The sequence below is a fragment of the Macaca mulatta genome, chromosome 10 (genome assembly GCF_049350105.2).
Source record: "Macaca mulatta isolate MMU2019108-1 chromosome 10, T2T-MMU8v2.0, whole genome shotgun sequence".
Lineage (NCBI taxonomy): Eukaryota > Metazoa > Chordata > Mammalia > Primates > Cercopithecidae > Macaca > Macaca mulatta.
The window spans coordinates 78066030-78090891 of record NC_133415.1 but is presented as its reverse complement, the minus strand read 5'-3'; the positions used below and the strand labels follow the sequence as shown (position 1 = coordinate 78090891).

Below are 24862 nucleotides of genomic sequence, written 5' to 3'. Positions count from 1 at the left end.
GGAGACTAGCCTGAGCAACAAAGTGAGACTCCCATTTTTACAGAAAAAATAAAATTAGCTGGGCATGGTGGCATGTGCCTGTGGCGCCAGTTACACAGGAAGCTGAGGTGGATTGCTTAATTCCAGGAGGTCGAGGCTGCAGTGAGCTGTATTCATGCCACTGCACTTCAGCCTGGGCAACAGAGTGAGATTCTGTCACAAAAGAACAAACAAACAAACAAACAAAAACACAGTATCTACTAGAGCTGACCCAACAATTTCACATACACATCTAATACACATCTAATGAGTGTATTAGAAACAAGTGCTTATGTCTGCCAAGCACACAAGTGTTCATAGCATATTTATTCATATTTCCAAACTGAAAACAATTTAAATACCTACCAATGATAGAATGTAAATATATTGTTTCACCATTCATACTATGGAATACTACACAGCAATGAAAAGGAATGAATTATTGCTATACACAACAGATGTAATATTGAGTGAAAGTAGTCAGATACAAAGGAGCATATACTATTAATACATGATTCCACCTATACAAAGTTTTAAAACAGGCCAAAATAATCTATGGTGGTAGACCTCAGAGGAGTGGTTATCTCTGGAGGGAGTGTTGACTGAAGGCACAAGGGAGCTTTCTGGAGTGCTAGGAATGTTCTGGATCAGGGTGTTGACTACATGGGTATATACATGGGAAAAACTCTAATGATCTATATACTTCAGGTGTGTGCACTTCATCACTTGACTCTATGTTAACACATTCAATTTTTGAAAAAAAAAATTATCTTAAAATTAATTTTAAGAAGTGAACCAAAAACAAATCTCAGCCTGCTTCTTTCCACCAAATGTTTTGATCATAAACAAAATACTTCAAGTTTTTAATTTTAACCTCATATCCTTCACTTGTAAAGATGGTGTTAAGAGGCCTGAGCAGTCAGTTTCATAACATTTTTTTTTTTAAATCCAATGTGCAGCATCTGTGAAAGTGCTTTGGAGACTTTAAATTGTTCTACGAACTGAGTGTGAGTTTCGGGAAGGGACATAAAAAAGACCTGCAGGCACCCTTCGTTCTAGATCCTTTCCAAGTGATATGTGGCAAACTACAGATTTGTCAAGAGATTTGGGTCTTATCAATTCATCAGAACCAAAGCATACTTATCCTACTTCTCAATTTTAGTTGCTTGACTTTTCTCCAATTATAAGAAGTGAGACTGTTCATCTGACCATCCCACTATATATAAACTCCACACTTTTAGAGGAACATCTCCTGTTTTGTCACACTTGAATGGTTGTGGCTCTACCTGTTGCCTTCCCTTGAGAAATGTGAATTTTTACTAATATATATCTGCATGCAAGTCGTATGGAGTTATCTTACCCATAATTTGGTAGATTTAAAAAAATGATTTCTATCCTCTCTTAGGATGAAAGTTTGGTTTCTGATTTCTTGATTATGTTCAAGTGCACCAGGAATCTGACCTAAGAAACCAGGTACTAAATGTATTCTAGGACCTAACTACCCGAGAAAAACTACTTGTTGACATAGTGCTCTTTATTAGGAAAACACTTAAATTCACAAGAGATAAATATTTATCCTGTTGGCCACAAACCCATGGAATTCTGTAAAAGTCCATTTGCAGGTCAGCAGTTTCCAGAGTGGTGTCAGTTTCATTGCATGTCATTTCATTGCATTGCCCTCTTGCCCTCCATTTCTGGAGCAGGAGTCCAACCTACACCTCTCTCAGCTTTACTCCCTGACTGGCTGGTGAACTCTCCTAGAGTAGGTAGAGCACCATTAATGTTGTGATTGATCATGTAGTTTCTTATGACCAAAGAAATATGTATTTACTACCGTGCTTGACACCTAATCAGCATTCACATATGCAAACAAAATGACTTTGCGAATATTAAGAGAAAATCTACATTCAATACCTCTACTCCTGGGTGGTTTTGATCTACATGGCATTTATTTGTCAGTTTGCTTTTCAATTCCATCCCCTGCTCTTTTCTGTATCACTGAGGGGACTGGCTTTTGCCAACTGTATTCCCCGGGCTTCCCTGTCAATTGTTCCCAGGTAGGTTCAGCCACTAAAAGGCACTAGCACTAAAAAGAAGAAGCCAACGTATTTCTGCCCTTTTCTCTTATTGGGAGGAAGGGGATGCATCTCTAGCCGTGGCTGCTTCTCTTCTGTACTTCCGGCTCCCATCATACAGCCCCTCCTTCCCATGGCCCCAAATCCCACCTACCTAGCTGGCAGAGGTTCCTACTAAGTGGCTAATGTTTCTGGGCTCCAGGGAGGCACATCCTTTCTTTATCCTTCCATCCCTAGGGGCATAGCAGCTGCCTGCAGTTGCTAATCTTTGCGTTTTCTCCTTTCTTCTTTTCTTCACTTTTTCAACGTTTCTGTGTATTGTTTCCTGTATCAAATTCCCTCTGTTGGTTTCATTTTCCCAGCTGGACTCTGATGGAAAATCTATTTCAGGAGCCGTGTACAAAACCATGATTTATTCTAAGCCCTAGTTCCTAGAGGAGGTATGTTTGTTTTCCTCCTTAATTATTTGAGACTATTTCTGAAAGATACTCTTTCCTATGTCTTATTTTCCTGGTATTTTGTACTATTTGAGGTAAGATTATATTCAGAACACTAACAGCAATCAAAAAGCTAAGTCTAGGCCAGGCACAGTGGCTCACAACTGTAATCACAACACAATGGGAAGTGAGGCAGGAGGATCACTTAATCCATGTTAAAAAAAAAAAAAAAGAAAGAAAAAAAAACAAAGACTGCCCAATATTGGAAAGACGCCAACTGTTCCTAAATTGATCTATCCTGTCAAAATCCTAACAGTTTTTTTTTTTTTTCATGAAAATAGACAGTTGATCACAAGATTCATATGAAAACGCAAAGGGCCAAAAACGGCCCATACCATCCTAAGGAAAAACAAGGTGGAAAGACCTTTTCCATGAGACATCAGGACACAGTGTCTCACACTTGTAATTCCAGCACTTTAGGAGGCCGAGGCAGGCTGATTGTTTGAGCACAGGAATTCAAGACCAGCCTGGGCAATATGATGAAACCTTGTCTTTGCAAAAAATAGAAAAAATTAGCCAGGCACAGTGACAGATGCAGGTAGTTCCAGCTACTCTGGAAGCTGAGGCGAGAGGATCACTTGAGCCTGGGAGGCAGAGGTTGCAGTGAACTGAGATTGGGCCACCACACTGCAGCCTGGGTGACAGAGTGAGATCCTATCTCCAAAAAAAAGAAAAAAAAAAAAAGAAGACTTATTTAAAATTAAGAAGATATGATGATAGAGAAAGTGTGGTGCTGCTTCAAGGAACAAATAGTTCAGTGATACGGAATGGACCAATGTTCTGGAAGAGTCTGGCAACATACCTATGGACTGTAGATTTTTTTTTCTAAGTGACATTGCAGAGCAGATGGGAAAGGATGGTCACTTCAATAAAAATTTCCAGGACAACTGGGTGATAATATGCTAAAAAATGTGGCTGGGGACAGTTGTTGATGCCTATAATCCTAGCACTTTAGGAGGCCAAGGCAAGAGGATCACTTGAAGTCAGGAGTTTAAGACCAGCCTGGGCAACCCATCTCTACAAAAAAATAGAAATTGGCAAAGTGTGGTGGCAAACACTTGTAATCCTCCTCAGGAGGTTGAGGTGGAAGGATTGCTTGAGGCCAGAAGTTGGAGGCTGCTGTGAGCCATGATCATGCCACTTTACTCCAGCCTGGTGACAGATCAAGACCTTGTCTCAAAAACAAAAACAAAAACAAACAAACAAAAAGACTATACCCCTATCTCATGCCATGTTTATTCTAAGGCCTAGTCCCTAAGAAAAAATTTGGTTTTCCTCCTTCATCCTGTTTTTGAGAGAATTCTTTAAAAATGCTTCTCCTTGGCTGGGCGCAGTGGCTCACGCCTGTAATCCCAGTACTTTGGGAGGCTGAGGCAGGTGGATCACGAGGTCAGGAGATCGAGACAATCCTGGCTAACATGTTGAAAACCCATCTCTACTAAACATAGAAAAATTAGCCGGGCGCGGTGGTGGGCGCCTGTAGTCCCAGCTACTCGGGAGGCTGAAGCAGAAGAATGGCATGAACCCGGGAGGCGGTGCTTGCAGTAAGCCAAGATCACGCCACTGCACTCCAGCCTGGGTGACAGAGTGAGACTCCCCGTCTCAAAAAAAAAAAAAAAAAAAGCTTCTCCTTATGGCTGTTTTTTCCTCTTGTACATAGAGATCTAAATGTGAAAGGCAAAAATCATAAAAAGTTTGTACAATGATGAAAAATTTAAAAAGAAAGCTAAGTCTGAATGTGGGAACTGGCTGTAGGCCAGGGTTGCCTTTTTTTTTCTTCATTCCAATTGACAATAATGAAGAGATCTTTCCTACGTCAGGACTTGATGAGTAATGAACTCAGACCAAGCCTCCAGCCTGAGAAGCCACAAAATGACGTTAACATTGTTTAACTCCATGCTTTTCAAGGGAGCAAGAAGAAAAGGAAATCACTGGAAAATCGAGATGCAGATGCTCCTGGAAGGTGGTAACTGTAGAGAATTGTTGGCCATCAGTGCATCTTAAAGAGTATTAGAACCCTTATATAATTTCAACTCTAGAGGAAAAATTGCTGCAGATCTGCAGCCAAGGAACGGCCCTCACTCAACAGCTTATTTTTCTGTACCTACTGGTCTACAGAGGTTTTAAATGGACTCTTTTGTGCCCCAAATATTGTTTTTTCAATTTTAAAAGTATTTCAGATTTCAGAAAAATGCAAAAAAGTACAAAAATTCCCATATACCTTTCTCCTCAATTCCCTGAATGCTAACATTTTGCCATACTTACCTTAGCATTCTCTTTTTCTCTATCTTTATATTTTTTTCTAAAAATGTGAAAGGAAGTTGTACATATGATACCATTTTACCTCTAGATACTTCAAGGTGTGTTTCCTAAAAACAGGGATATTTTCTTATTTTCTTATATAATCACAGTACAATTTTCTTTCTCTCTCTCTTTATTTCTTTCTTTTTTTTTTTTTTTTTTTTTTTTTTGTATTTTTGGTAGAGATGTGGTTTCACCACGTTTCCCAGGCTGGTCTTGAACTCCTGAGCTCAGGTGATCCACCCGCCTTGGTCTCCCAAAGTGTTGGGATTACAGGCGTGAGCTTCCACACCTGGCCCACAGTACAATTTTCAAAATCAGGAAATTAACATTAATACAATACAATACAATACAACACAACACAATACAATACAGTAACCTATAGATCTTATTCGACACTTATCCATTGTTCCACTAATATCCTTTTTAAGACTATTCTTTTAATTATTCTGTGGCTGTGATCTTGGTGAAACACTTTCCAGCTTTTTCAGGAAGATGTAGCCATTCACCCAGCACATACAAAAAGAATTTGAACCTCATTAATTTTCAAGAAAACTAAACTGATACCTCGCTTGAGCTGTGCATGCAGACATCTTCATTCCCTGAATGAAGAGAGCCCAGTGAAGTCTCACTCCGTTCCACAAAGCCTGTGTTATTCCTCTTCTGCGCAGGTCACCTGCCTGCTGCTTCTTCCCGATTGCTCATTAGGCTGAGGGAACCCACATCAAAAATATTCTGGAAGATGCTTTCACCTTTTTCTCACACATAATAACAAAAATACTTTACTGTCTCAATTTGAAAGCAAGAGAGGATGCACATAGGGTTTGTAGTATTGGCTATTTCTTACCAGCAGGTTATTACAAGACCCACCCATGAGACTAAGGCTGTGTTGTAAAGGAGTGATTAAAGACCAAAGGGTAACAACCTGAATAAATACTCATTAGAAAAGGAGCTGTTTAAATACATTCTATTGTATCCATTCAATGTAATACATCATTCAAAAGAAGATGCAACTGTATATGTTCCAAAATAAGTCAAACCTAAATTATAGAGAGTAGTAAAGTTGTGTTGACGGAAAGAGGAATTGAGGAACCTGAGAACTGGAAATAAAGAGGGAAGGGAGACTTGTATAGTAAATCCTTTTGTACCATCTGATTTTTTTTTAACCGTGTATACGTTATGTATTCAGAGAGGGAGGAGGAAGAAAGAGAGTCATGAATAGGAGATAGAATCATGGATAGGTAAATAGATATAAAGACAAAAAGAAAAGTTTGAGGGAACAGCAGGTCCCATATTCTCCGGCTGCACTTTTAACTTTTAAAACTATCACTGTCTTTTCCATTTTCCCTGACCAACCGTTTAGTTCTCTCTCGTTAGCAGGAGTCTTTTCGTCAGCTAGGTCGAGGAGACACAAACAGACTTCGTCATGAACACATCTCAGCACAACCACACACATGCATACAGTCTCAAACACACGGTTTTAGATTTGAAGGTGTGTGGAGGAAGATGGGGAGTAGGCTGAGGCAATCTAAGCGGGACCTCCCGCCTCCCCCACCGTCTCAGATCTGCACTGCTCCCCTCGCCTCTCCATTCTTTGGCTCGCCTTTCCCCCTACCCCCGCTCCAGACCCTGCCCACCAGGCGACTGGACTGGCGTAAATTTCCGCCCATTTGCGTCGCCGCCTGGGGGTGCTGCTTCGTGACGTCAGGACTGAGCTAGGGGACGCCCGCTCCTGGCTGCCCGCCCCTCCCGGCCCTGCGGCCGCCGCCTGCCCTTTAAAAGAGCGGGGCCTGCGCCAGCCGCGCCACACCGCGGGGACCAGGAGGCACGCTAGTTTCCCGGGGCTGCTCCATCGCGCCTTCCTCCTGCGCCTCGCTTCTCCGGTCCAGCCGCCATCTTCCTCTCCGCACAGGGGCCGGCGAGCGGGGCCATGCAGCCAGCGCTGCTTCTCAGCCTCCTGGGAGCCGTGGGGCTGGCGGGTGAGTGGGCGCGGCGGGCCGGTCAGCACCGCGGACAGCGCCAGCCTCGCTCTTCCCCGCCGCTCCCGCAGCCAGGCTGGCGGATCCCGGGAGAGAGGGGGGGTTGAGGGGAAGGTTTATCTCTTGCTTCGTTTCTTCTCCTCCCTGGGTGTTTTCCTTCAACTCCTCCCACCCGTTTGACTTGGAAAAAGCTAGAGGGCTTCTTAGCCCAACCAAGGGAGCCTCGTTCTTTTTATATCTGAGTTTTCCTCTAGATAGGAAGGAAGAAAACGTGCCATACCTCCAAGGAAACCCCACATTTTGTATTCGCTTCTAAGATGTCACACTCTCTCTGCCCATCTAGAGAGACCCTGTTGTCTGATTCTGTATCTGTTTGGCTTTTTAAAGCCAGGCGACTACGGAGAGGCCGGAATACATGTATGATGTTATTTAGTGCCTGCATAATTTCCCTTATTATTGTTATTGTCATGTAAGTATGATGAGATAAAAGTGAGTCCCATATGTATGTAAGAAATATCCCTTTTCTTAACATGTCCATATATAATGTGTGTGTGTATGTGTGCTCGTGTATGTACAAGTTTAATATGTTTCTCTATTTTGTATTTCCATCTCTAGGGACAGGTAATTTCTAATTTCACACTCAAAGGAATTATTTTTTTTAACCTGTGAAAGCCTCAGCATTCCTGAGAACATGTGCCCTTAATTTTTTAGTTATGAATGGAAACCGCAGTATTTTGACTTCTGTACTCCAGGAAAATTATTAGAGTACAAAATAACCACAAAAGTACCTTTGGAGTAGTAAAAAAAACAAAATGTCTTTGTCAATTTAGGAGGATAGAATTTTAAGTAGTAGATACTTGACTGTTTCCCTTTTTGTATGGAAGATTGTAGGATTAATCTTTCAAACTACCCTGAATCTCAAACAAATGATCTCTGAAAATCTGAAGTGTGTGTGTGTGCGTGTGTGTGTGTTGAAGTAGAGTCACCTATGGGTATTGAGATATTGAGACTATTGAGAAGTAAGTATACTAGCACCAAATTAGACTACAGGTTTTCTTCAGGTGTTTTAATGATTTAGAAAATTGTTCATATCTGAGGTTGAGACTCCTACCTAGAATTGAGATATTGCCATCCATGAATATGAAGCTTTTATTGGCAGCAATTACTAGATCCAAAAGGCAGAGACAAAATGAAAGCCAGTCGTAATTATATACATTCAGAATTTGCTAAAATTCTTGTCATTCTTACAAATTGTCAATAAATGTTCTCAATTTCATTAAAGAAAATCAAATGAATATTTAGAATTATTTCTGGTCAAAATACTTTTAGAAGAGAATTGCTTTGCTTGGGAGGCTGTAGACCACAAAAACAGTGACATTTGTGGGAATGATTTAACTATTGTGGTACAATACTTACAGATCTCTTATGTAACAGAATATTTTAAATAAAAGTTTATATTTTAATAGCAGCTAAAATGAAGACATAATCTTTTTAAAAATTGAGCTATAATTTGTATATCATATAATCCACCCTTTTAAAGTATATAATTCAGTGGTTTTTGGTATATTTGCAGATTGTGCAACTATTACCACTATCAAATTTCAGAACATTTTTATCACCCCAGAAAGATACCACAAACCCATTGGCAAGTACCTCTCCATTCCCACCTCCCCACAGCCTCTGGCAATGAGACATGTTAGCCTTCAAGTAGAGCTGGTTATTTGCAAAATTACAGGGCTGGGGGAAGCCTCAAGAAGCCATCTAGCTCATTCACTTATCCTTAAGAACTTCTGAAAGGAGATGCACAACCTCCTATGGAAGCTATTGTGCACTCTAAAAATTAATATAAGGGAAGTAGTAAAATGATATCCATATTATTCTAGGTAAAATGCTTTCCTTATATTTTTAATTTAATTTTATTATTATTATTATTATTATTATTATTATTATTATTATTATTATTTTTAGACAGAGTCTTGTTCTGTTGGCCAGGCTAGAGTGCGATGGTGCCATCTCAGCTCACTGCAACCTCCATCTCCCAGGCTCAAGCAGTTCTCCTGCCTCAGCCTCCTGAGTAGCTGGGATTACAGGTGTGTGTCACCACACCCAGCTTTTTGTATATGCAGTAGAGATGGGGTTTCACCATGTTGGCCAGGCTGGTCTCGAACTCCTGACCTCAGGTAATCCGCCCGCCTCGGATTCCCAAAGTGTTGGGATTACAGGCACAAGCCACTGCACCTGGCCGGGAAAATGATTTCTAAATTCAGAAGAGCATGTTGAACTTATTTTACAGCTGTATTTTCAATCTGGTATCAAACTGTAATAGTCTTAGATATTAATACATCAGAAGTTACTCTCAGATTTACCACATTATTTGATAATTTTTGTACCATTTGATTGCTTTACTTTTAACACGAGCATTAGGTTTTCTTTTTTTTTTCTTATATCCCTACAGACAGAGAGCATTAGGTTTTCTGTTGTGCCACCTGAATCTTACTACATACAAAAGTAAGCTGAACTACTTTAAGGATAACAACACGCCTTCGGCTATTACCTTGTTGTCACAAATTTTACTGGAAAAATACAGAAGCACCTAGATATCTCACCAAGATGTATAATGTATGTTCCAAAGCAGACCCTAGTTTTTTTTTTTCCATCAAAAAGGATCTGAAGAGCCTCAGTCAGAGAAACAACGGTTTCATAAATACAAACCTAAGCTACAAGTTGTCTAGAGTAATAAAAGAAAAATCTTTCTCTGCCCCCAAATCTGGTAACTATTAATACTTTGGCAATACCAGTAGTTAATAAAAACATCTATTTTACATTTGTAAAAAAAAAAAAAAAAAAAGGAAAGTATTAGCAAGAAACTGCATTATCATGAAGGCTTAGTAAAGCAGGATTTTTTAAAAGTCATCTGATTTATTAGGGGAGTTATTCTCTCATAGTCATTTATTTCCAGAGGAAATTACAGATTTCCGGTGGAAAGAGAAAGTGCTGAAGTGGGTGTGTTCTCAAATAGCCATTTGGAGGATGAAAGAACAGTTGAGTATATTGGACCTTGGGTACCAAAAGTGGGTCAACTGGATCTTGCCTGATAAGCATTTCAGGAAAAACTTGGGGTCTTCTTAGCTCGTTAGCTACTTCTCAAATATTTTTTAATGATTCTAATGGACTGCATAACTTTGGGCTTCCTGAAACAATTGAAGTGATCCCAGATCATCCTTTGAAAAGAGAAATTTAGTAAAGTAAATGAATAGGTGTTTTATTTCCAGGTTGAGCCCCATGATATGTAATTGATAGGGGGTGGGGAATGTTTAAAGAGGCTTTCCTTGCATTCTGCAAGGAAAGGTCAGGTTGCTGCATTTGAATAGCTTTCATGTCTGATGTCTGAGAACTTGCCCCAGCAAGCTCTACTCTCTTCTCAGGGACTTAAAATAATTTTCTGCACTGAGCTTCTCCTGCTTAGTTGCCTGCTACAGGTCATGCCAGGAGAACTATGGAGATGGACTTATATGTAAATGCTTTGGGCTGTTCTAATAGAAAGGGCTTAGAACAAAGTCAAAGTGAAAAAATAATCAAAGCAGCTTAGAGAGAGAAAAAAATGGCACTGAAAAATTAAAATTACCTGAAGCATTTTCTAAGAAGACAAAGCAACTTCAAACACTGTTGTAAGATAGGCAGAATCCCATGACATTTTATTGAAATAAATTAAAATTTTTCTTTTAAAATATTCTTATAAACCAATGGTTAAACACCAATTTGCATATAATATTATGGACTTGATGCTAAACTAGGAGGGTTAGATATCTGCCGTGTTCTTTACATGGTTGCAAACAGTGTGGAGGAAGAGAAACACAATGTTGATATGGATGCACAAACGAGCTTGTTCAGGCAAAGGCCTTGCAGGTAAAAAATGAGGTAATTAATTATGGAAGACACCCATAACCATGTTTTTGTCAAGGAAGTTTTGGGAGGATATATTTTTGGAAACAGAGATAGGGAGAGAGAGCCACAGATCTTTACCCATTTGGAGTAGGCAGAGAAGATCGAGGAGGGCATTCTTGTTGTATTAGACTTAGTTTGGTTTAAACTTTTTTTTTTCTTTTTGAAACGGAGTCTCGCCCTGTCACCCAGGCTGGAGTGCAGTGGCACGATCTTGGGTCACTGCAACCTCCGCCTCCTGGGTTCATGCAATTCTCCTGCCTTAGCCTCCCGAGTAGCTGGGACTACAGGCGCATGCCACCATGCCTGGCTAATTTTTTGTATTTTTAGTAGAGACAGGGTTTCACCATGTTAGCCAGGATGGTCTCGATCTCCTGACCTCGTGATCCACCGGCCTTGGCCTCCCAAAGTGCTGGGATTACAGGCGTGAGCCACCGCACCTGGCCCTAGCTTAAACTTTTAATTGAAGTAAAATATATAGAAAATTGAACAGATCATGAGTACACAGCTTAATAAGCACACCTGTGTAACCAGCGTTGAGATTTAAAAAAGGGACATTTCTGGTACCCCAGAAGACCCCTCCTTGTCTGTGGTCTAGATTTGATTTATACCGGATCTAAAATAACATTTGTTTCCAAATATATTTAAGACATTGCCAGGGGAAAAGCAACAACTAATGTGGGGTGATTTTGTGGGTTTCGGGTCACACAGCTTCCAAAACCCAACTCAAGTCATTTTCCATTCTTTTTCTCCTTGAAAGCTGTCAATTCCATGCCAGTGGATAACAGGAACCACAATGAAGAAATGGTAAGTTGCAATGTCAATCTTAGAATCTAGACTTGTATCTAGACTCTAGATTCTCCCAGTCCCTATTACACCAAACCAAACACACGCATGACATAATCTTACAAAGCCAGGTTTTCATCGCTGACAGAATGTGAGCAAGGGATGCCCCTCCTGCACTGAGCTCCTATCTCCTGTCAGGATGGTTTAGCGCCCCTGAGGATAGCTGTGCCATTGTTTCAGAAATGGATGCTTATTTCCCTTCTCCAGATAATCCCTAATCAGTGCCTTCTTGCATTGTTCTGTGTAGAGGTTTGGAAGATTTCACTCTGTTCCTGTAAATCTGTATCTCTGCCCTAAGAATACTGCATCAGCGCAGGTCACGTAGTCAAGCCTTCCTTGACAGCAGCTCTGGGTTGAGTAGTCTGTCATCCAGTGACACCAGCTTCTCCAACCTGCTTTCTCGTTTTCCCCCAGGTGACTCGCTGCATCATTGAGGTCCTCTCAAATGCCTTGTCGAAGTCCAGCGCTCCACCCATCACCCCTGAGTGCCGTCAAGTCCTGAAGAAGAGTAAGTGTCCCGCACTGCAGACAGATCTTTGTTGCTGCAGTGCTCCTTGTTCCTACTCCCTCCACATCACCTTCCTCTTTATCTACAAATGGCCTGGGGGCATAATGCACTAGGAAGAGTGTTGATTGACTGGGCCAGTATCTGGGAGACAGAAGATATGACTCCTAGTTCCTGCTTTACCACTTCGCAGCTGTGTGACTATGGGAAAGACGCTTTGTCTCTCTAGGTGTATTTCCTCAAAGTAAAATGAAGGAGTTGAACTCAATGATAGTCTTTCAGATGTCTATCCATTCTTAAATTCCTTAGTTCCATAGTTTGGATTTTTAGAACAGGACTTCATTTGTGTGCAGGGAGTGTGGGAAATGCTGGTTTGTGATTAGATGAGGAGGGGGTTTCTGGAAGTGTTGGAAGATGATAGAAGGAGATTTAAAAATCATTCTTCTCTTGGCCTTTTACTCTTCTGACACTGAGAAGCACAAGCTGAGAAGCAGGAATCTTAGAAAGTTGACTTAAAACTTCTGGCCTATTTACACAACAAATTAGCCAAGATATTTTAATGCACAGCTTACCAGAATAGAAGGTACCACCAAATGGTACCAGAAGTTCCAGGCCTGAGAACTGGAAGGGTTTCAGGTAGAGGCAGTGCATTCCAGTGAGGCAGACTAATGGCTTTCTGAGTCCAGCCTGTGAAGTGTTCTCAATATGAAACCATTTCTGCTGAAAATAAAATTTGAACAGTGATATAAGCAGTACCCATTGGAAATTGACATTATGAGGACAATTTTACAAGACTGTGCAGTCTCTATTATGCATGAAGCCAAACTGATTCAAACAAATCCGGAAAACACTGCCCTCTTCAACACTGTCCTCTGCTTTTAAACTTTAAGTCAGGCTGTAAACAGTAGATTTTATCTTATTTTTTCACCTTTAAAAATCTTTCAGGTGGGCGCAGTGGCTCACGCCTGTAACCCCAGCACTTTGGGAGGCTGAGGCAGGTGGATCACCTGAGGTCAGGAGTTTGAGACCAGCCTGGCCAACATAGTGAAACCCCGTCGCTACTAAAAATGCAAATAAATAAGCAAATAAATAAATAATTAAATAAATAAACCAGGTATGGTGGCAGGTGCCTGTAATCCCACTACTCGGGAGGCCGAGACAGGAGAATCGCTTGAACCCGGGAGGCAGAGATTGCAGTGAGCCAAGATTGCGCCATTGAACTCCAGCCCGGGCAACAGGAGTAAGGCTCGGTCTAAAAAGAAAAAAAAAAAAAAAAGTCTCTCATTGCCACCAGCCTGGCCAACATGGTGAAACCCCATCTCTACTAAAAATACAACAACTAGCCATGTGTGGTGGCGGGCACCTGTAATCCCAGCTACTCAGGAGGCTGAGGAAGGAGAATCGCTAGAACCTGGGAAGCAGAGGTTGCAGTGAACTGAGATCATAGCATTGCACTCCAACCTGGGTGCAGCCTGGGTGGCAGAGTGAGATTCCATCAGAAATAAACAAACATAAAACAAAAACGAAAAAAACCACCTTTCATTGCCAGACAAGACTCTCTTGCTATAGCTACACATGAACCCTCATGCATGAAATGGTGAAAAAGCAAATAGCGATTGGCCAGAAGAGTAACCTGAGGCCGGGCGCAGTGGCTCACACCTGTAATCCCAGCACTTTGGGAGGCTGTGGCAGGCAAATCACGAGGTCAGGAGATCGAGACCATCCTGGCTAACACGGTGAAACCCTGTCTCTACTAAAAATACAAAAAATTAGCCGGGTGTGGTGACATGCGCCTGTAGTCCCAGCTACTCAGGAGGCTGAGGCAGGAGAATCGCTTGAACCTGGGAGGTGGAGGTTGCAGTGAGACGAGATCACCCCACTGCACTCCAGCCTGGGTGACAGAGAGAGATTCTGTCTAAAAAAAAGAGGAAGAAGAGTAACCTGAATTAACTCAATCTGCCTTTGGAGGCTTCAGGGTAACAATGGTAGCTATGGGGGCCTGAGCCTTTAGGGACCCCAGAAACAGTGGATGGAAGCTTTCCTAGCTTTCCTACCACTTCCATCCCACATACCTCTTTCTGAGTTTCTTTCCAACTTCTTTTTTCCAGAAGTTACAGGAAGTGAGTAAGAGCAGAGTGGGTCACTAGGCAGAGAGTAAAGGCCCCTCCTTTTGGCAAACCCATCTTGGTATCTCCCTTTCCCTTACTTTGTTTACTAGACCAATGCAAAAGTGAGGGATCTGTCCTATCAGGTCACCAAAGAACCACAATTGCTTAGGAAAAGTTGCCTATGCCTGCCTGCCAAGATCTTAGCCCTTAGATTATGGCATAGTAACTCTAGCCTCTGCTCCAGCCCTGATTATGCCCTGAGGTCTTTTGATGTCTGTTGAGAGAAACGTAGGGAAACTGGGAAAAATCAAATGACCCATGTATCTAAGGATTCTGGAGATGTTATACCCAGAGAGTGACAGAATGCTGAGATGGGGAAGGTTTAAGAGCTCCTCTGTGGTTGACCCTTAAACACCAGCCAGGGCTAGACGGACAAATCACACAAAGGAGTAAGGCAGGACAGGAAGTGACGCACAGACTGGAGGGCACCTGCCTGTTCTGAGGGGGAGCAGATAATTCTCAGCTCTAATCCCATTATGGAGAAATACAGACTGTGTAGTCAGATCTTGGGATTTTTCAAAAGAAGTTAAAATTTTGATTTTTAAAAGACATCTCCTGGTATTTTTGTATCGCCTCTGAATTCAAATGTACTAAAACTGCTGTCTAGGTCAAACAGAATTCACCTCTGAGGCACCAGTTTGCAACTTTTATCCTATTCTAGTTTTCTCTCTCTTGTTGGTGTGTCCTAAACTGATCAGAAGACTGGAGGAGCTTTTGCCCGACTGGTTAGGTGAATGCCTTTATACAGCCTCTGTTCCACCCCACGCCCATCTCCACTCCCACTCCTACTTGCAGGTCTCTGAGTCAGCATATACTCACTAAGCAAATGAGTATTTGGGGAGTAGGACAGAATCATTGTTTTATGGATTTAAGAGACCTCAGGGAACACATAGTCTAATTTCTTAACAGGTACAAGAATCTCTTTGACTAGGGTTGATCTGGTCATCCTTACAGTATGACAGATGCATTTCCCTGTTCTTGTTTGAAAGTAAGTATGAGCTTCACACCTTGATTTTACAGATTGACAGTGAGTGTGTGCTGCTAATCACAGCCCTCTTCCAGGCTCACCTGCGGGGACTTAAAGCTAAATTTAGTAGGAAGAGCTAAGCCTCAGGCACAGGCTGCTCAGGCAGTACATATTTAATTGGGAAAAAATAAAAATACTTCTGTTCCTGACACTTAAGACTCAGAAACCAGTAGGTAGTAGGAAAGGGGCCACAGTGACTCTGCCCCTGGAGGCTGAGATCTTGTCTGATCAGCTCTATTTCAACCGACGCTCAGAATGACATCAGTATCTGTCCGTCTTAGTCAGCTCGGGCTGCTATATCAAATACCATAGATTGGATGGCTTAAACAACCAACATTTATTTTTCACAGTTATAGTGATTTGAAGTTCAAGGTCAGAGTGTCTGATGAGGGCCCACTTCCTGGCTTATAGACGGCTGCCTTCTGTCACTGTATCCTCATCTGGTGGAGACAGAAATCATCTCTTTCTCAATCTCCTTTCTTAGGGCACTAATCCCATTGTAAGGGCTGTACCCTGATGACCTAATTACCTGTCAGAGGCCCCACCTCCACATGCTGTCACATTGAGGATGAGGGCTTCAACATTTTGGAATCACACAAACATTTAGTCAATAGCACTGCCCAGAACCACATGCTTCCCTGTGCCCATCTGGCTAGCCATGCCCCAATGCCATACACACCACCACTGGCTTTTAAGAGGCGAAGAGACTGGTGACAGATGGACCTTCCCTCAGATGTCTGGAAAAGGCCAGGGACATTTTCATTGCCTCATAAACATGAGAATATTATTATCGTGCCAGACTGGGCTTTAAACAGAGCGGTACGGAGAGTCCACTATTTCTTGGACATTTTTACAAAACAAGTAATTTTTTTCCACTTTGCAAATATCATTTCAAAATGACTTATCAGTGCGACCCAATAGAAATATAATGTGAGCCACAAATATAATTTCAAATTTTATAGTAGCCACATTTAAAAAGTAAAAAGAGACAGGTGGAATTAATTTCAATAATATATTTTATTTTTATCCAATTTTTTCTGATATATAATTTTATATATCTGATCTATTTGAAATATATATTATCCAATACATCCAAAATATTATTTCAACATATAATGATATAAAAGTTGTTGAGATTATTTCACATTATTCTTTATTCTCAGAAGTCTGATGTGTATCTTACATATATAGCATGTCTCAGATCAAACCAGCCACATTTGAAGTGCTCAACAGCACTTGGGCATACAGTGCCTGCAGTGTAGACCCAAAGCTGTCAGTGGCCTTGGCTTCAGGCATTTTATCTGAACTCTGTGACATAGGTTGAAATCCAAGCCCTCCCAGCTAACAACTGAGACAGTGCTAACTGCCTATCTCCTTTCCTGGGGTGTCCTTGAGTTAAGGAGGGTTTAGTAAAGGAGCTATTGATATTTGGAAAAGGTGGACAAGAACAGCATTCAATTAAAATATCAGTTATACCATGTACTCTGACTCAGGAAACACAAAGATAACTCATTGTGCTGAAGTTTATTCCCAACATCTGAGAGCATGTTGGGTACATGGAACCTGAGTGAAAAAAGAAATGGCCCTTTCCACTGATGTGTAGTTTTCTCAGGCAAGAAATGTACACCCTTATCACCAGCTACTAAGTTATAGATCACATACTGCTAGGTTGAGTCTACAGTTGATTGGATAATAAAAGTCTGATATAAACTAATCATTTCAAATGTTTAAATCCTCCTTTGAATCTTGATATTTCTTATTTTGGCTAGTTAGCTATCTAGCTGGATAATTGTTAGAGCTATTCACATACTGCCAACTTTTTAACTCCTATGTGAAGAAAATATGGAAAGAATGGTCTTGGATTATACCATGCTGAGTCTCAATGTCTGCAAAAAGAAGAGGTTGGACTGGATTAGATGAATTCTAAGATGTTTTCTGCTTCTAAATTCTAATATTTCATAAATCCATATCTGGATTTCAGTTTGATCATTGGCAGTACCAATGAGAGAAGCTGGCTGGGTATTATGAAGACATAAAAAATATAGACAGTTTATTACTAAATTTAAGCACAGTCAAGGAGCTTTCATAGCCTTTACTTTCAAAAGGAATCTGAGTAGATTCTTCATTAATTTAAATAATTATCCAAGAAATTTTCAGTGTCATCAGGATTTGTAGTGATTACTGAGGCTGGTGCTTGTCGAACCACAAGCAATTCTGAAGTTATACCTACTCTTCATTTTCATTATAGGTAGAAAAGACGTCAAAGACAAAGAGACAACTGAAAATGAAAACACAAAGTTTGAAGTAAGATTGTTAAGAGACCCAGATGATGCCTCGGAAGCCCACGGGTCCTCCAGCAGGGAGGAGGCAGGAGCCCCAGAGGAGGAGGACGCCCAAGGCCCAACAAAGGCAGACACAGAGGAGTGGGCAGAGGGAGGCGGGCACAGCCGAGAGCGAGCAGATGAGCCCCAGCGGAGCCTCTATCCCTCCAACAGCCAAGTCTCCGAAGAAGTAAAGACACACCATTCTGAGAAGAGTGAGAGAGAGGATAAGGAGGAGGAGGAGGGAGAGAACTATCAAAAAGGGGAGCAAGGGGAAGATGGCAGTGAAGAGAAACACCTTGAAGAGCCAGGAGAGACACAAAACGCTTTCCTCAATGAAAGAAACCAGGCTTCAGCTGTAAAAAAAGAGGAGTTAGTGGCCAGATCTGAAACACATGCTGCCGGGCACGCTGAGGAGAAGACGCATAGCCGGGAGAAGAGTAGCCAGGAGAGTGGAGAGGAGGCAAGGAGCCAGGAGAAACACCCCCAGGAGTCTAAAGGCCAACCCGGAAGTCAGGAAGAATCTGAGGAAAGTGAGGAAGATGCCACCTCTGAGGTGGACAAACGACGCACGAGGCCCAGACACCACCACGGGAGGACCAGGCCTGACAGGTCCTCTCAAGGAGGGAGTCTTCCCTCTGAGGAAAACGGACACTCCCTGGAGGAATCTGAGGAGTCAAACGTCGGCATGGCCAGTTTAGGGGAAAAGAGGGACCACCATTCAACCCACTACAGGGCTTCAGAGGAAGAACCCGAATATGGAGAAGAAATAAAGAGTTATCCAGGCATCCAGGCCCCCGAGGACCTGGAGGGGGAGCGCTATAGGGGCAGAGGAAGTGAGGAATACAGGGCTCCAAGACCTCAGAGTGAGGAGAGTTGGGATGAGGAGGACAAGAGAAACTACCCCAGCTTAGAGCTTGATAAGATGGCACATGGATATGGTGAAGAAAGTGAGGAAGAGAGGGGCCATGAGCGGGGAAAGGGACGCCATCACAGAGGCAGGGGAGGGGAGCCACGTGCCTATTTCATGTCTGACGCCAGAGAAGAGAAAAGGTTCTTGGGTGAAGGACACCACCGTGTCCAAGAAAGCCAGATGGACAAGGCAAGGAGGCGTCCACAAGGTGCGTGGAAAGAGCTGGACAGAAATTACCTCAACTATGGTGAGGAAAGAGCCCAAGGGAAGTGGCAGCAGCAGGGAGACCTGCAGGACACTAAAGAAAACAGGGAGGAAGCGAGGTTTCAAGATAAACAATATGGCTCCCATCACACAGCTGAAAAGAGGAAGAGATTAGGGGAACTGTTTAACCCATACTACGACCCTCTCCAGTGGAAGAGCAGCCATTTTGAAAGAAGAGACAACATGGATGACAATTTTCTCGAGGGTGAAGAGGAAAATGAGCTGACCTTGAATGAGAAGAATTTCTTCCCAGAATACAACTATGACTGGTGGGAGAAAAAGCCCTTCTCGGAGGATGTGAACTGGGGGTATGAGAAGAGAAACCTCGCCAGGGTCCCCAAGCTGGACCTGAAAAGGCAGTATGACAGGGTGGCCCAACTGGACCAGCTCCTTCACTACAGGAAGAAGTCAGCCGAGTTTCCAGACTTTTATGATTCTGAGGAGCCGATAAGCACCCGCCAGGAGACAGAAAATGAAAAGGACAGGGCTGACCAGACAGTCCTGACAGAGGACGAGGTACAGTGTGGGGCTTCTGTTTAAAATTACTTACTTTGGTCAATGTTAGCACATTATGTTCAAGACTATCCGATATTAACGGGGAGAAATTGGTGGGAATTAATCACTATGAAAATGGTGACCTAGTAACAGAGTGGAGGCCACCTTGGGGGTCGGTTTCCACCTACCTTTAGCCATCGTCCACATCTTTGCCCACCTCACTCGGTCGCATTGCTTCTCAACCTTGTCCGCACACTGGGGTCACCTGGAGAGCATGAAAAATTACTGTTAGAGATTCTGTCTACTTAGTGCCTGGAGTGCTGCCTGATCATTAGAATATTTTAAAGCTTCCAGATGATTGCAGCGTTCAGCCAAGGTTGACAGCTACTGTTCTGGTATCTTTCCCTTGGTCATCTGTCTGTTCATCACTCTCTCCCTGAGGTAGGGAGAATAGGTGATAGAGAAGTTTACTTGCTTTAGTTTGCTATCTTTATTATTTCATGCCCTACTGCCGTCAGAAATTTATATCTGGGAGAGGTAACACTGTTGGAGCTGTACCTATCCAAACAATGTTTTTTTCCTAATATTGATTATGTAGGTTGTCCTTCTCAAAGTTGAATGTACATCGGGATCATGAGGGATTCCTAGCCCCCAGAGTTTCTCATTTAGTAGGTCGCAGGTGAGACCCCAAACTCTGCATTTCTGACAAGTTCCTGGCTGATGCCACCGGTCAGGGGACCACACTTTGAGAGTTACTGATGTAGGTTGACTAATGTAGCTTCCAACATGCCTAAAATTCCCCTTTCCATTCGTACTCCATCCAACTATAGCAAAATAAATTGGTTCGGGACCTCATGCCTCCACTTTTCTGTATTTTCCAGAAAAAAGAACTTGAAAACTTGGCTGCAATGGATTTGGAACTACAGAAGATAGCTGAGAAATTCAGCCAAAGGGGCTGACTGTCACTGGAGCAGAGGGCACTGTTAAGAAGCAGCCCTCACATGATCTGTTTTTCACCACTTCACTGAGAAGACACCATTTATCTATCCAAGGACAGAAAGTAGAACTTACTATTCGTTAAATGTTTGACACAATTGGAAATGTCTTTAATTTTTGCCAGAATGCTATTGAAAATGTTAATTGCATGACTTGTAGCATATTCTTTTCCGCAAAATAGGCATATTAACATGCTTGTGACAATGACTGTGCTACTGTCTTTGGAAAAATGTTTGTCTCAGTTGCAAATAATAAAAGATTCACCTGAGACCAAAAGCTTCATTGTTCTCAGCTTCTTTTGGGCAAAGAGGGAGGAGTGTGACTTTTCAAATCCATTCTTTGAAGTAAATTGCAGAAGATGGCTCTAGGATTTGTTGGGTTTTGGATGCATAATAGGATAAAAAAGCAAACCTTTTGAAGTAATGTGCAGGATATAAAGAGAAATAGATTAGAAAAAGATATCTACTCCCCTATGCTGAGAGAGATTACAGGGGCTTGAAGAATCTCTTTCAAAAACAATCATATGATATTACTTAAAAAATTCCTTTATGTAAAGAGCTCTAGAAGTAGCCAGCCGAAGTTCATTTTTCAGGGCTTAGAAGAAAGCTTGGATGAGGGGAAGAATTCCAGGGTGGAAGTGAAAACATCTGGCCTGTCCAGACAGATCTCTGGCCCCTCAGGTCTTGTCGGATTTCTACTCCTTAAGAAGATAGAGGCGGCTGGGCACGGTGGCTCACACCTGTAATCCCAGCACTACGGGAGGCTGAGGCAGGCAGATCACGAGGTCAGGAGTTTGAGACCAGCCTGGCTAACATGGTGAAACTCCGTCTCTAATAAAGATACAAAAAAAAAAAAAAAAGCCGGGCATGGTGGCGGTCCCAGCTACTTGGGTTGCAGTGAGCTGAGATCAGGCATTGCACTCCAGCCTGGGTGACAGGGTGAGACTCTCTCTCAGAAAATAGAGGGTAGGCATGGTGGTTCACACTTACAATCCCCATACTTTGGGAGGCCAAGGAGGGTGGTTTTCTTGAGCTCAGGAGTTTGAGACCAGCCTGGGCAACATGGCGAAACCGTATCTCTACAAAAAATTTAAAAATTAGCCAGGCATGGTATTGTGTGCCTATAGTCCCTCCCTACTCAGGAGGCCGAGGAGGGAGGATCACTTGAGCCCTGGAAGTTGAGGCTGCAGTGAGCCGAGATCATGCCACTGCACTCCAGCCTAGGCGACAGAGTAAGGTCCTGTCTCAAAAAAAAAAGAAAAAGAAAAGAAAAAAAAAAGAAAGATAGAGCTCTTACTCTGCTGACTCTGTTACTAAGTAGCTCTGACTTTGGGCAAGTTACTTTTCCTCTCTGAACCTCAAGATCATCAATAAAATAAGATATTTGTCTCATTGAGTTGCTACAAGGATGACAGAGTTGATGCAAAACAGAGCAGTGCCTGGTATATATCAGTGGCACAGGAAATGTTTGCTGCTGCTGTAAATCATTCTTGCAGCTTGTTACGACAAGACAGTTGGACAATTCCCCTTCTTCCTTTTTTTACCCGTCATTTAATTCCTCACCCTTGGTGGCTTCTTCTTGATTGATTTCTACTGTTTTGACAGTTTGGTAAAGAGTTATTCTCTGTAAGGTGGTACAGAGGAGAGTAAGACCTCCTCTTTACCCTCTGAAGGTTGGATAATTAAGTGTATGAAATAAACTGACAGTAGGCAGATGAACAGGAGAAAAAAACATTTTAATTACATGCATAGGCCCAGAAGTCCCACAAAATATAACACTCAGAAGGGCCAGATGATTGAAGTTTTTATAGCATCCTGAGCTACAGAAGAGAATAGGGGGCTTGTGGCTCCTGGGGGACACAGTTATGGGAAGGTAGCAGGAGGAACTGTATGATAAATAAAGGTTGTGTTGTTACGCAGATAAAATCTCTTAGATAATCAAAGTGATCCAGCAGCTTTTTTTTTTTTTAGATCTTAATGAAATTTTATTCTGAAAATATGACAAAAGTCTAAGGCATTTCAAACATTTAAATACATGTAGGACCAAAGTAAATGTGACACAGTATAAAGGAATCCATAAATACAGAGAACTATGCTATATTTCTCTAGAGGCAAATAGCCAACTCCTCTAACACAATTCAACCTTTATCGTTAGAAACGGAATTGTGCAATTATTAACAAAAATATGATAATGTTACATGTAGTTCTTCATGTCTTTAATTAGTATGAAATACAAAAGTTGAAAATACTGTGCCAATTTCATATAATCTTTTTTAAAAAAAAGTCATGTTTACATCTACCTAGATAAAACCAAATGAAAATATTTTCTTTTGAAAGTTTCATACTTTTTGAGAGTTCTATCTAGCCCTGGCTGAAGTTACTGATGATCAACTTTCTTACTTTAAAATAATAAGAGACAAAAGAAAAATCAACAAAGCTGTGCTGGGATGGAATTTTGGAAGAGCTTTCTAATGGTGCCACATTTGGTAAATGTAAATATTTGTGGAAAAATTTTAAAACATGATGCCAATGAGAACCTGACACTTCTCTGTGGTAGTGGTCTGGGAGTGGTCTGGGAGACGGAATAGAAGGTGCACTTTTGGGTAAGGTCAGCTCACAATTCCCTATGACTGTATATAACAGAGCAGAGACTCAACAGCAACACAGAGTAGGTTAAAGTGCACCCTACACAGAGAGAAGATGGCCAGAAAGGAGGCATGTGTGCCCAGGCTGGCAGTCTCTGCACTGCGAAAGCTTCAGCTGTTAGCCCTGGGCTTTATGCTTCTGTTTGCTGGTGAGCTCAGGCACAATACCTATACATTCAGCGTCTGCCACCCCAACAGGAACAGTTAGCAGCTTAATGGTGGCATGGAAATGGAAGGCTATTTGCATACAATCAATCAAATGAAACTCCGTGGCTTCATTCCAAGCCTAGGGGATGCCCAGCGGCTTTTGCAAAGCTGATGTGAGCATACAGAAGAACGGTGATGCCCTTGTGCCCCATTTCCAGAGCGATCCAGAGCATGGCGCTGCCATCGTTGTCCTCCAGGTGGACATTGCAGCCCAGCTGGGCCAGCAGCAGCGTGATGATCTCCATGTGCCCATGCCTGCTGGCACAATGAGGGCCATGGAGCCCTTGTCTTCCTGGAGGTTGACCTCAGCTCCACTGGCCAGCAGACCCTACACCATGCCGATCTGCCCAGTAACTGACTGCCAGCATGAAGGCCATCTGCCCCAGCTGACTGGCTTTGGGGCTCACATCCTTTCAGCCAGAGTTCTTCCCCAACCTGCATGTCCTCTGCTTCCACAGCCGCGAGGGCCGCCAGCATGATGAAGGTATAGTCCCTTGTTCTGGTGATCCACGTTACACATACGGGTGTCCAACAGCAGCTTCACAATCTCAAAATTGGAGTGGGACACGCTGTAATAGAGGACTGTGTTGCCGTTTCCATCTGCCAAGTTGATGACCTAGTAGAGGACATCCAGGGAGGTAGCCTCAAAAGCAGCTCTGTAGTCTCCCAGAGTGGCTGCAATGGCTGACTTCTGACGGGACACGCAGAACCACTTGTGCTGGAGGGTGTTCAGACAGAACCTCATATCTTTGCTGGTCAAAGCTCTGGGATCATTTATATTATTTTTCAGTAAGTTGCAAGCAGACAACATCTTTTCACTTAATGTATGCCTCTCTCTGATTTTCACCTTCTCAGGTTCGCGTTCTTGAAACTGCATTTCATCTTCCACCCTGGCAGACTTGAAACCTTCAATGTTAATGGCATGGTGCCCTTCGGCCATTCCCCAAGTGTCTTCAACCTCCTCTTCTTCAAGAGGATATTACTCAGTGACATCACACTCATCATCTGACTCAGAGGAATAGCTTTCATCTGTGCTGACATCATCGCTTGAAGTTGTTACATACCCTCCATTAATGCCAACAAACTGAAGATTCTTTTTCATGCCGTTTGAATCTTTGTTACCGTCTTCCTTCTTCATGATGGGCTTTCGTGTACTTTCATTGTTTGTGCGTACAGAGGCCAGCGGCCATCTGGTCGTCTGTCGGGTTCACTAGAGACCGTGTGCTTTCCTGAGCGGGGAAGGCGCCCTGGCTGCTGATTAGCTTTCCTTCTGAGATCCTCACCTCTGAGCAGCCTTCTTCCTGATGCAGACACTTTACTAATGTAGATTTCCTTTCTAGATGTAAATTTCCGTGTAAAAAAGGACAGCTTTTTAGAGCCATTCCTGTGTCTGCAGTTTCTCTGAATAACCAGCTCAAAATATGCCAAAGAGATATATTTTTGGGTGACACATTGTGGTCTCCTCCAGTCATATTTTGGGATGGTGTGTACTGAGCCCCAGCCATGGCAAAAATAAGACTTAAAATCACATAAGACTTTTATCCGTCAAGGAAGGCCTGGTTCTCCTCCTCTTGGCTAAGTGAAGAACTGCCTGTGCTACTTAACCAGATTCTTTTTAGATGAATCCTCTGTGACATACTTTTCCAGGAGCTTTGCTGCTTCGT

General features: G+C 42.4%; 1 protein-coding gene and 1 pseudogene across 1 annotated transcript; one reads left to right on the top strand and one right to left on the bottom strand.

Annotated features, from left to right (window-relative positions):
• The first annotated feature begins 6697 nt into the window (after positions 1-6697).
• CHGB (chromogranin B) lies at positions 6698-20623 on the top strand. The gene is made up of 5 exons (XM_015149463.3): positions 6698-6870; positions 11573-11619; positions 12073-12166; positions 17607-19372; positions 20233-20623. Exons 1-5 carry the CDS (start codon positions 6822-6824, stop codon positions 20308-20310), a joined length of 2034 nt encoding a protein of 677 aa, XP_015004949.2. The 5' UTR covers positions 6698-6821; the 3' UTR covers positions 20311-20623.
• A 2643-nt stretch (positions 20624-23266) lies between these two features.
• On the bottom strand, positions 23267-24580 carry LOC100423780 (KN motif and ankyrin repeat domain-containing protein 1 pseudogene; annotated as a pseudogene).
• Positions 24581-24862: the final 282 nt, after the last annotated feature.

What these genes read in the sequence shown, in the direction of transcription:
- CHGB (XM_015149463.3), top strand. Translation starts at nt 6,822, where the DNA reads ATGCAGCCAGCGCTGCTTCTCAGCCTCCTGGGAGCCGTGGGGCTGGCG. An exon ending in GGGAGCCGTGGGGCTGGCGG is followed by an intron (nt 6,871 to 11,572) that starts GTGAGTGGGCGC and finishes TCTCCTTGAAAG; the next exon opens with CTGTCAATTCCATGCCAGTG. An exon ending in CAGTCCTGACAGAGGACGAG is followed by an intron (nt 19,373 to 20,232) that starts GTACAGTGTGGG and finishes TGTATTTTCCAG; the next exon opens with AAAAAAGAACTTGAAAACTT.